This window comes from Mya arenaria, chromosome 1, assembly GCF_026914265.1.
Source record: "Mya arenaria isolate MELC-2E11 chromosome 1, ASM2691426v1".
Classification (NCBI taxonomy): Eukaryota; Metazoa; Mollusca; class Bivalvia; order Myida; family Myidae; genus Mya; species Mya arenaria.
Window position 1 is genome coordinate 33,214,732 of NC_069122.1, and position 12,408 is coordinate 33,227,139.

General features: G+C 35.4%; 1 protein-coding gene across 1 annotated transcript; it reads left to right on the top strand.

Moving 5' to 3' along the window:
* Positions 1-8,603: 8,603 nt before the first annotated feature.
* Positions 8,604-10,505, top strand: LOC128213083 (fibrinogen C domain-containing protein 1-like). The gene has a single exon (XM_052918642.1). It carries the CDS (start codon positions 8,697-8,699, stop codon positions 10,053-10,055), a length of 1,359 nt encoding a protein of 452 aa, XP_052774602.1. The 5' UTR covers positions 8,604-8,696; the 3' UTR covers positions 10,056-10,505.
* The last annotated feature ends 1,903 nt before the right edge of the window (positions 10,506-12,408 follow it).

A 12,408-nucleotide genomic window follows, 5' to 3' on the forward strand; every position in this document is an offset into this window, starting at 1 on the left:
CACTTTATGATTTGCTAAGCAACCAATGACTTCCTTAGCAAAAAAAAGGCTTCTGTACCAATTACCTTCATACATAGCAACCAATGACTTCTTTCGGATTCAATGACTTCCTTTGCAGGAAACAAGTTATAGCAACCAATACTTACCATATCAATTACCTTCATCCATAGCAACCAATGATTTCCTTACCAACCATTTTCTACCTTAGCATCCAATAACTTCCTTTAACGTTCAACTTCCTTAGCCATCAATGACTTCCTAAGCAACCAATAACTTCCTTAGCAACCATTTTTTACCTAGCAACTACCAACACCCATATCAACCAATGACTTCCTAAGCAACTAATGACTTCCATAGCAACAGTCGGCACATCCGTTGTCCCTGGGAACAACTAGCTGACAATGTTATGACTTCCCCAGAAATACCATTGATTTTCCTTTACAAGGACCAACCTCCTTTGCAACCATCAAATTAATCCTGAACCACTTACTACTTAGGCAAGTAGCAGCATCCTTAATAACCACTTACTTATTTGTCATTTTAATCAGGTGAGCGATATAGGGCCATCTTGTTATAGAAAATATGTGTTGTTTGGGATGTTACTTTCTCATCCATTGAACAGTTCCTGTTATATATAAATCGGAGCCATGCTATAATGTGCACAACGTCAAACAAGCTCAAACAAATTCGCGTAAACTGGTTTGAAAAAAAACATTGTGGTGAGGCATCACTTTGAGGGCATTTGTCACTAATTAGTGATAGCTCTTGTTTTATTATTTGAATATTCTTATGTTTTATCAAAATTATACGAAAACAATTGCCTGAAACGACTACAGAAAAATCAAAATATAACAAGCAAATTCGTTGAATTGATATCCCCTGCCAGCTAAGGCAAAGAAGATGGCATGGAAACGACGTGTTGATGAAATATGCCAACCGAAACATGAAATACGGCTGCAGAGTAATGGATTCTTATGAACATTGAATGCGAGGTTGTAAGCAACTGTTTGAAATAAAAGAATATTGTATATAGTAAAGTATTTGGATTTGACCTAGTTACCTAGTTTTTTAAAAGACGTTAACAAATTTTACAAGTTTTTCTAAGATTGGATCTAGTGATCTAGTTTTTTTACCCCATACGACTTAGATTCAGGCTATGCCAATATGTTATTGAGGCAATTTTTGTAAACGTTTTATGAAGATTAGAGCGGATATATTGCGTGTTTGTTCACAAGTTTTCTAATCAATATAATATATCTAGTGTGTTCAAAAGATTTTCTGTTAGTTGACCTAACGACCTAGTTTTTGAGCCCACGTAAATCCTCTTTCAGAGTCTACCAAGATTACATCAAGGGAAACATTCTGACCACAGTTTGAACAAAGTATGACCAATCAATACCAAAATTAGTTTCCGGGCATGATTTTTGAAAGATTTCACCTATTGACCTAGTTTCTGAACTCAAGTGCCACAGGTTCAAACTAGTCATTGATTTTATGCAAGGATAATATTCTGATTAAATTTCGTAAGTATTGGACCAGATATATTGCCTCTAGAATTCCCATGATATTTACGAACTTTATGTAGATATTACGTTTTTACCCCATGTGACCAGCATTTAAAATGCGGTGAGAGTTTATCAAGGAAAACATTTTGTTCAAGTTTGAACATGATCTGAGCAATAAATACCATGATATGGTTTCAGGTAATTCAGGCAAAATGATGTAAGATTTGACCTAGTGACCTTTTTTATAGCATATGACCTATTTTGTATTTGTATTCATCAATGGAAAACGTTTATATTTAGTTTAATTATGAGGAGTAAACCCAATTTAATTCCTCTAGTGTGTTTCATCTATGATTTGGCCTAGTGACCCAGATTTTAACATCATGTGAATAAATTTTACAAGCGGTTGGAATTTGATCAAGTGGAACATTTAGACCAAGTTTGAATATTATGAAACCAATCCCTTCCAAGATATTGTTCCGATGATTTTGTTCCTGACAAATAAAATCTAAGATTTGACCTAGTGAATTCTTTTTGACACCACCTGACCTGACCTTGTTTTAAATTCACTGAAGATTTCATCAAGGAAAACATTCTGAAAAAGTTTCATGAATATTGGCAAATTATAAAATATCTTTAGTGTGTTTTTCTTATATTTGACCTAATAACCTTGTTGTTGACCCAATGCGACCCACATTGACAAGCGGTCAAGATTCTACGAAGGATGACATTCTTACTAAGTTTAAACTTCATCTGACCAATGCTTAAGGCGATATGCCTAAGGATAAAATGACGGACGGACGGACAACGCCAAAACAATACCCCCTCCCCACCCGAAGCCATCAGTAGGAAAATAATACTTTTAATCTAATCATTGATTTTATGTATCCCTAAAATGTAAAACTGACTATATCATCATACTATCTGCTTTCCAGGTTACAGCTCTGTTTAACATGTATCAGGAGCCTCTCTAGTCATCAGAAATATCTTTATTTTGCACTTAACTAAGGTCAACCTCTTCCAAAGGTACCCGTTAGGCTTCTTTGAGAAATAATTAACCTCATTCACCCTAGACTGTCACAGAACGTAATGATTTCCTTTGACCTCTCACCCTTCAATTTTGTTTGCAGATTTGGAAGTTTCATTGTTTTCATTTTTGGAAATGAAAACAAAGTTTAGGCCTTGGCCTACTGTGTTACGCTGCGCTATGCTGATGGTGTCTGCAGCCAAATGTATAAAACTAGATTAAATTCTTTGGTTTTGTCAAAGTTAGCCAAAGCAATTGTTGATTGGACTATAAATATCCCATAGTTACTATTGGTTTAAACAATATCTATTTTTATATATAATTTACAATTAATATAGTTCAACAAGTTTTGAGCATAATCAAAATTAATAAATACCAAATACGTAATGCATTGAAAGAAAATATGAGGGTAATGAAGAAAAAAGTAATGTTACTGTAGACAGAGTTGAGAAGAAAGCCTTGAAGCTGTCGCTTCTGGACCTTCTCGTTCACCAGAGTTACGTACCTTTCACCTGAGTGACGTACCATTTTATCATGATCGAACCTCTGATGAATGAGAATGCTTCTGGATAGATACTATTGACAAATTTAAATTTGCAAAATAGCCAAAAGATAACCTGTGGACAACTTAGTTTTTTTATCTTATTGTATTGCTTTGGACAATTTAGTCAGTTTTTTTCATCTTATTGTATTGCTTTGGACAACATAGTCAGTTTTTGTTGTTTTTTTTGTGTCGCAGAATATTTTAAACTGCTTCAGTTTATTCCTCCAGTATTTTTCCTCAAGCTGTAGTTGGATCTTCTGTGTTATTTTGCCCGGTGGTGCATACGTTTGCTTCATGTCTTCAACCGTCTGTGATATTTGGACATATTTTGTGTGATAGCTTTTTCCATATCTTTAGTTTACATTATGAAAGATATAGATCTGTATCAATATTGCTCATTTTTGTTATACAGCAATTTTGTATTCTTGTGTAGTTGAGCTGGAAAACAGGGCTTCCATTTTAGTGAGTTTGGAAGTATATAATTCCATTAAATATGTGTTTCAGAATTGAGTTCTTTGAAGTACAGAATTTTCAATAATTTTGAAAAACAATATCAAATGTAAAGACTTGAATGTTAAAATTTGTTACAAAAAGGGCATTGTATTATGTATAGTATATGGGCATTGTTTTGTTTTGAGACATAAATTTAACTGACCTCATACAGGGCTTCTGTTAAAGGAAGTTTGGAAGTATATTACTCCCTAGAAATGGGTTAAAACTTCCAAACATAATTCCTTGGAAGTACAAAAACTTCCATGATTTTGAAGAAAACTTCCAAAGTCAAAAGCTTGGAAGTTCAAAATATCAAAACCTGGTGTCAATATTACTTTTATGCTCACAATTTCAATCAGTCTTGAAGTAAATTGAATTATTATAATATAAATCTGTGAATTTGGCAAGATATAGTTTCAAATTATTTCAGAATAGCATATGACCTATTTTGTATTTGTATTCATCAATGGAAAACGTTTATATTTAGTTTAATTATGAGGAGTAAACCCAATTTAATTCCTCTAGTGTGTTTCATCTATGATTTGGCCTAGTGACCCAGATTTTAACTCCATGTGAATAAATTTTACAAGCGGTTGGAATTTGATCAAGTGGAACATTTAGACCAAGTTTGAATATTATGAAACCAATCCCTTCCAAGATATTGTTCCGATGATTTTGTTCCTGACAAATAAAATCTAAGATTTGACCTAGTGAATTCTTTTTGACACCACCTGACCTGACCTTGTTTTAAATTCACTGAAGATTTCATCAAGGAAAACATTCTGAAAAAGTTTCATGAATATTGGCAAATTATAAAATATCTTTAGTGTGTTTTTCTTATATTTGACCTAATAACCTTGTTGTTGACCCAATGCGACCCACATTGACAAGCGGTCAAGATTCTACGAAGGATGACATTCTTACTAAGTTTAAACTTCATCTGACCAATGCTTAAGGCGATATGCCTAAGGATAAAATGACGGACGGACGGACAACGCCAAAACAATACCCCCTCCCCACCCGAAGCCATCAGTAGGAAAATAATACTTTTAATCTAATCATTGATTTTATGTATCCCTAAAATGTAAAACTGACTATATCATCAAACTATCTGCTTTCCAGGTTACAGCTCTGTTTAACATTGCAGTTAGCATGTGTTCATGTTATTTCAGCTGAATACAAAACTTCGTCTAGTTTCTCACAGCCTCCGTGTCGTCGATAACGTCGTATGTCGTTTTCGGTGTGAAAAACCACAACCTTGGCAATAATTCTAAAACCGTTAAAGATGTTTAAAATAAAACTTGGTACGCCTGTTTGCTTGAGACAATGCACACACGAATGTGAAATTAAATACTTGCCAAGAAAAGCCCATTTTTTAATAAAATACAGACGAGTGCTGGCGTTCGCTACGCTCTTGTTTTGATATTTGCATTGCTATACGTATTGATGGAAAAGGTTAATTAATGCGGCTTCTTTTACCTACTTATAAACAAAACATTTACAGTAAAAACACGGTATCAGTAATTTTCGAATAACTAATTGTAAAGTCCTTAGACTCAGTATGCACACTGTTCATTAATAGTAAAGATGACCTATGGCCCTATTCATTTTGAAGTCAGAAAGTCAAAGGTCAAGGTCGTGGTGATCTTTATTAAAAACGGTTTCCGGTCGAAGATTTGTTGTAGTCATAAGACTGTGTATGTACTTTGGTCAAGATCAATAGATGAGCCATCGGATTTTAAGGTCAGAAGGTCAAAGGTCAAAATCGTAGAAATCTTAACTTGAGATATGATATCCACTCCATCTATTCAGAACGCTTGATCCTACGGTCTTCATGCATAGTAGGAATTTCGAGCATGGATTGCATATAATTGGGTTCTACAAAATGTTGAGCTCACGACTGGTGACACATTAACTTCACGGATTTCTGGTTACCCCCCCCCCCCACACACATACACACACACACACACACCACCACCACCACCACCACCCTTAGACTTAATAACACTAAGTAAACTCACAAACTTTATTTTAAATGCAGTTAATCCAGCTGGAAATTGAGCATTATTTAATTTAAAAGATATATAATTATTGATATAAAATTTATTTGTAAAACACGTCTATATATAAGCAACCTTCTTCCAGTTCATTCTTACGAGAGATTGGCTTTGTAAAGTCAACAATGTCAATTACTGATAAATTCAGGAAATTACCTTGAACATAAGTGCACTTATTAAGTATACATGTTCTAAAATAAGAATGTATGTTTATTTTAAGTAAGAATGAAACAAATAAACTTTTGAACATAAATTTAAGCAGAAATGAGTTTATCCTTATTATACATAGGAGTGGAACATATCAATTCTTTACAGGATTGACATTCTTAAAGAAAAACATTTTAAACTAAACCAAAATGATATCAAAGGATCTTCCAGTATACTTCTTGTTTATAAATATGTAGTGTTGCTAAGAAGAGTTCGACACTAAACAAGCCACAGTTGATGACACAGGTTGATGCCCTAGACAACATACTTGCTCTCCTGGAAGAGGCAGTGGGACTAATGGGCAAATCTGGGAAGACACTTTCGGATTCTAATGTTGTGGCTCCGGTTAAAGCGGTTATGGGTTGGCAGGTAGCTATGGCTAAAGCATTTCAAGCTGAAAAGAAACTAAATGGAGAACTGAGGTGTGAAATCGATTTACTTAATCAGGATTTGGAAAACGTAAAAGCTTCAGAGGAACAAGTGGTTGATACAAATAGAGAAAATCAGACGGCATTAAAAGAGCAAGTAGATGGTGTGAGAAATGAACTCGATGGTCTGAATATTTCAATAAAGTATACTGTCAAGTAACTGCAATCAGACGTACACATAAACGTGACTTTTGTGAACAGGACGCTGATAAAATGGAAAAGGCTATGGAACAGTGCATAGAGTTAAACGGAACAGTTTTAAATGGCATTTCTGTGTACTGCGAAAAGATGGCTGACACTGAGAAGTCCTATCTGGTATTTCATCGCAGGCAGGATGGTCAGTCAGTTTTCAACAAAACTACTCAGGTTTCGTATCAGGATTTGGTGAACGAGATGGGGTGGTTTGGTTCGAGTTGGAAACTCTTCACAAAATGACAACAAGTGATGATTATGAAAAGAGTGTATCTTATGGACTTCGAAGGAAACAAGGCCTATGCGGAGTATTCCGGTACTTTATCGGTCCAGATAACGCGGACAAGCTATGTGCAGATCGGGGGTCTAGCTGGTGGTTCAATTGTGTTTCGTACTCCAATCTCAATGGTTACTATTTTTATGATCCCAAAAAGGTGCCAAAACCCCTCTTCATATGGCAAGGTGTTCGCTGGGATGGCTTTAACTCATGGGCATATTCTCTGAAATTTGCTCAGATGAAGATTCGTTTGAAATAACAAAACCAAGTCAACCTTTGACTTTAGTGGAACGCTATTATGTCTGAGAGTGAACGTTTGTCCTCAGCTAAGCTTCTTAATTTTAATTTCTATAAAGTCACGTTTGAAATAACCTTTAACAACAGTTTCGTTTACTATGAAATGTTACTCTGTTTAAAAATGTTGACAATACTGCTAAGAATTATTAAGACAATGTGTTTCATTCTCATTCTGTATAAGTAAAGACAATAATCTTAAGAAATTATTCCACTTGTGTTTAAAGAGTTTACTTCCTTAATAAGCACAAAAAGGGTAACGTTTTTCTATTATCTGTTTTTGGTTTAAACGAAGAATATTACAAATAAAAGTCTATACGATATTAGCATTGATATGCCTAAGCAGAGAACATAGTATAACTATGAATTTAAAACAAATAAAGTGCAATACGAATTGACAAAATATCTCTCAAGACTCGACGTTCGTAATCGAAACTGAAACACGGTTATCCCTTCAAATGCTGATAGGTATTCTTGTAAAATTCATGACTGTAGTTCAAATATCTTTGGGGATAGAGACAACACAAAAATGCATGTCCTTTAGGCTTTGCACTTAATCAAGAGACATACTGTAAAAATTAGCTCAGGGATGGATCTAGGATTTTACGTTAGATGGGACACACTTGACGTACCACGGTGGGTCATGAGCTCCGTTCTATCCGACCCCCCCCCAAAAAAAAAGGTAACATGTCAAGGGGTGATTGCATAATTTAAGCCTAATTCTGACACCATTTTTCCTTGCTTATTCAGAGTTGGTATAAAAGACTTTGTTGGCAGGATTGCCAATATTTTAAGACAGATAAATATTTCATAGTAATAAACAAAAATATGTGAAAGGTTCCTTCAATATACAATATACAGACTCAATATGGGCAGTGATCATGGACAGTATAGATGACCCACGACCCTATTCGTGTTGGGATCAAAAAGTCAAAGGTTAGGGTCTGGGTGACCTTAACTAGAGAAACTGTTCCGGTTCAAATACTTGTTGTAGGATCCTTAGACTGGGATTTCACATTGGTTAAGATCGGTAGATGAGTGAACAGATTTAAGGCCAGTAGACCAAAGGTCAAAGTCGTAGTCTTCTTAACTTAAACGGTTTCAACGCAATATATCCAGAACGCTTGATCCTATGGTTATAGTGCTTAGTAAAAATATTGAGCATGGCATGGAAAGTAGATGACCCCCATTTATTTGAGATCAGTAGATCAGTGGGACAAATTTTATATCATAATTGGTATTAAATAAGGTTAAAAAATAATGGGAGCACTAAACCGATCACACATTCACTTTATGGACTTTCAATTTACACGTGAATTACCCTACATTGGACTTAATATCTTTCAATCAATTTTCATATGTTCTTTTAGATGCAATATTCTAGCTTGGAACTGAACATTATTTATTCTTTTTAAGATATATAACTTGCTATGCGTAAAATGTCTTAATAAAACTCCGTTATATACGAGCGTACAACCTTTTACCAGTTCATTCTTGTAAAGTAGGCAGTCACAATTACTGCTAATTCAGGAAATAAACTTTTGAACATAAGTGGAATATTTAAAGAGAAATAAGTTTATCCTTTTTATGCGTATGAATGGAACGCAGTATACTTAAGCAGTTCATTTAAGGATTGCCTTTTTTAAAGAAAAAACATTTTAAAGTAAACCAAAATGTTATTAAAAGTTATTCCAATATACTTTTTTGTTATAGCCAGTGTTGTACCGACGAACTTGGCAGCAAGAACGTCACGACTGATGACACGGGTTGATGCCCTGGACAAAAAACTTGCTCTTCTGGAAGACAAAGTGCGACAAGAATCGGAATACCACCGAGAGGATATGTTTGACATACAAACACAGTTTGATGAAATTAAAGCTGGGAATGCAAGTGGAATGAAACCTATTGAGGCCGATTTGATGGACAAGGCAGGGGAGGAACTTACGGAATCTGATGTTGTTGCTCTGCTTAAAGAGGTTTTAGGTTGGCAGGTAGCTGTCGCTAAAGCATTTCAATCTGAAAAGAAATTAAATGGGGAACTGAGAAATGAAATTGATATACTCCATCAGAATCTGGAAAATGTAAAAACTTCAGTGGAACTATTAGTTGATGCAAATAAAGAAATTCAAACGGAATTGACAGAGCAGACAGACGTTATGAAAAATGAAATCGATGTTCTAAAACACTCAATAAAATCTACCGTCGACGTACAGAAATCAGTCGTACAAAATAACCTGACTAATGTGCAAAAAACGCTTAAAGAGTTAGAAGACAATATGGTGAAAGCAGGAGAACTGTACAACGAGTTGAACGAAACAGTTCTTGACAACAAACGGTATTTAGAATATCTTATTGAAACTGACTTTAAGAGTAAAAAGAAAGAGAACAAAACCGAAGTTAAGAAACTAAAATCGTGTAACGAAGCTTTGGCGAGTGGAGTTTCAACAATATACCCATCATCGTTTCCAAATGGCATTCCTGTGTACTGCGAAAAGATGGCTGACACTGAGAAGTCCTATCTGGTATTTCATCGCAGGCAAGATGGATCAGTCAATTTTCAACGGAACTACTCAGATTTCGTATCAGGATTTGGTGAACGAGATGGGGAGTTTTGGCTTGGGTTGGAAACACTCCACAAACTGACAACAAGTGAGGATTATAGCTTAAGAGTGAATCTTATGGACTTCGAAGGAAACAAGGCTTATGCGGAGTATTCAACCTTCAACATCGGTTCGGAAGATTCCGGATACAAACTGTCACTTGGAAAGTATTCCGGTACAGCAGGAAACTCAATGGATGACAACAACGGAAGTCCATTCACCGGTCCAGATAACGCGAGCAAGCGCTGTGCAAATTGGGGGTCTAGCTGGTGGTTTAATAGCTGTTCGTACTCCAATCTCAATGGTTACTATTTTCATGATCCCCAAAAGGCTCCTCCAAACCTTTCCATTTGGCAAGGTGTTCGCTGGGATGGCTTTAAGTCATGGCGATATTCACTAAAATTTGCTGAGATGAAAATTCGTTTGAAATAGCAAAAGCAAGTTAATACTAATAATTGAAATGTGTGGAAAACTGTTATGTATGAGCATACTGTTACGTTTAAAGTGACACTCTTATTCAAAATCAATACATACGCATGTTAAACAAAGATACATTTTGACAAACCTTTAACTACTAGCTAAATAATGCATTTATGGAAAATATTACATACTGATAACAAGATTTTAACGGTGTATTTAACAGCTTAAAACTCAAAAATATTAAATGATAGATGAATGCTAAAAAATTTACTTTGATCTACTATTGTCTCATAAGGTCGACATACCATGTTTTTTTCTGCACGTACGTTTCTTTCAAATTAAACTCGGTATCCTTCACAAGAATCATTGATTTCGACATGTATTCATCTTTTTTGGTATATCAAACCATTTGTATTAATTGTGGTTAATTTTATTTGGGAGTAAGAATACATCTTTAATGTGCTCAGTTTTGCTATTATTTGTTAGTTTCTACAAGGGTTTCGTTTTACTCCTGAGGACATGTCTCTATAGTTGCAAATGAATTGTTGAGAGACAGACAGAGACGTCGTCAGCATAGTTCATTTTTCTCTTGCTTGTTAAAGGCGCTAAAAGGGGCACAATACAGTATAGGTCTAAACTTGAAAGATGCAAAAACATTTTAATACATTATGATGTTTAACTCATTTGACCTGATCAAAATAGGAAAAAACATCATTCGGAGCTCCTCGGCCATTTTTTTCAAAAACAACCTCGGATGTATGCCGGTACATCTGTTGAAGTAGTCCGTATTTTTTTTTAATAAAAGCATTAATTAAATGTAGTGTTTAAGAGTTGTATTCATTGCTCTCAGTTTAAATTGATTGCCAGTGAAGTGTATTATTGCAAACATAATTACGATTCCCAAGAGTTAAGTCATAAATTTTAACTACTAAATAAGATTACTACGCGATCTATTTGCAGCGGACTTAAACGTACCACTTTTTAAGTATGTAAACCGTCCATATACATCCGAGGTTGTTTTTGAAAAAATGGCCGAGGAGCTCCGAATGAAAAAACATATGATTAGTGAACAGTTAAAACGATATTCGCCTGTATATATAACGGTCGCGAATTTTCTTTATCGATATTAAATCATGTTTTGTGTGTGTGTTTTTATCATTAAAATGTTATACGGTCGATCTGTGAGAATTTCTTTCAGAAAGTTTATTGATGGAGATACACTGTTTATCGATTGAATGTTAACAAACACTAACAATTGTGATTTAATGCGACTATTGGTGTTCGATGCGATGGAAAATCCCCGCTTCGAGAAAAAAATTGGCCCCGGAAAAAAATAATTTTGAAAAAAAAAATCATGCGGGAAATCCGATGACCTAAAAATCAGTTTGGTGTGGCCTTAAGTAAGCATGAATTACGTATTATATAAATGGCAAGCGAGGGAAGCAATCAAGCGAAAACAAAATGGGAATACGACCAAAAAGACAATAGCTCATCTCATTTTGATTGTTTTTTATGCACCGCCAAATCGTTTCCCAGAATTGATCGGTGCTCCATAAAATGTTAAACAAACACAGTATAGCAACAGCATAGAGAGGTGCGGGATGATACAGGAGTCCAGTGGATATCAAGTGAAAAGTGAAATCCACTCATTAACACATTTATTTAAACAAATATTTGGAGGTTTCGAACATTGCTCGAAATGATTATATTGCTTCTTCATTCTTTTATGTGTTTCAATAAAATTAAAACACAAACCAATCATGAAGCATATTCCAATACACGTATGCGTACAAAAAAGTATTTGTTTATATTAAAGTAAATGTAGGATTTCTGTGTTATCGTAGGTGAATCAAGGCTTCTGTGTTATTGCAGGTGAACCATGGCTACCTCGTTATCGTAGGTGAATCACGGTTTCCTCGTGATCGTATGTGAATCACGGCCTCTGTGTCATCGTAGGTGAATCACGGCTTCCTCGGCTATCTCGTTATCGTAGGTGATCCACGTCTTCTGCGCTATCTTAGGTGATTCACGGCTTCCGCGTTATCGTACGTGAATCACGGCTTCTGCGATATCTTAGGTGAGTCACGGCTACCTCGTTAAATTGGATGAATCACGGCTGCCTCGTTATAGTAGGTGAATCACGGCTTCCTCGCTATTGTTGGTGAATCACGGCTTCATCGTCATCTATGGTGAATCACGGCTTCTGCGTTATCATTGGTGAATTACGGCTTCCGCGTTATCACAGGTGAATCGCGGCTTACGCGTTATTATAGGTGAAACACGGCTTCCTCGCTAAAGAAAGACCCTTCTTCAACGTGTTATAGTACACATACATGGATAAGGAAAAACAATCGACGCCTTTTTT

What these genes read in the sequence shown, in the direction of transcription:
- LOC128213083 (XM_052918642.1), top strand. Translation starts at nt 8,697, where the DNA reads ATGTTATTAAAAGTTATTCCAATATACTTTTTTGTTATAGCCAGTGTT.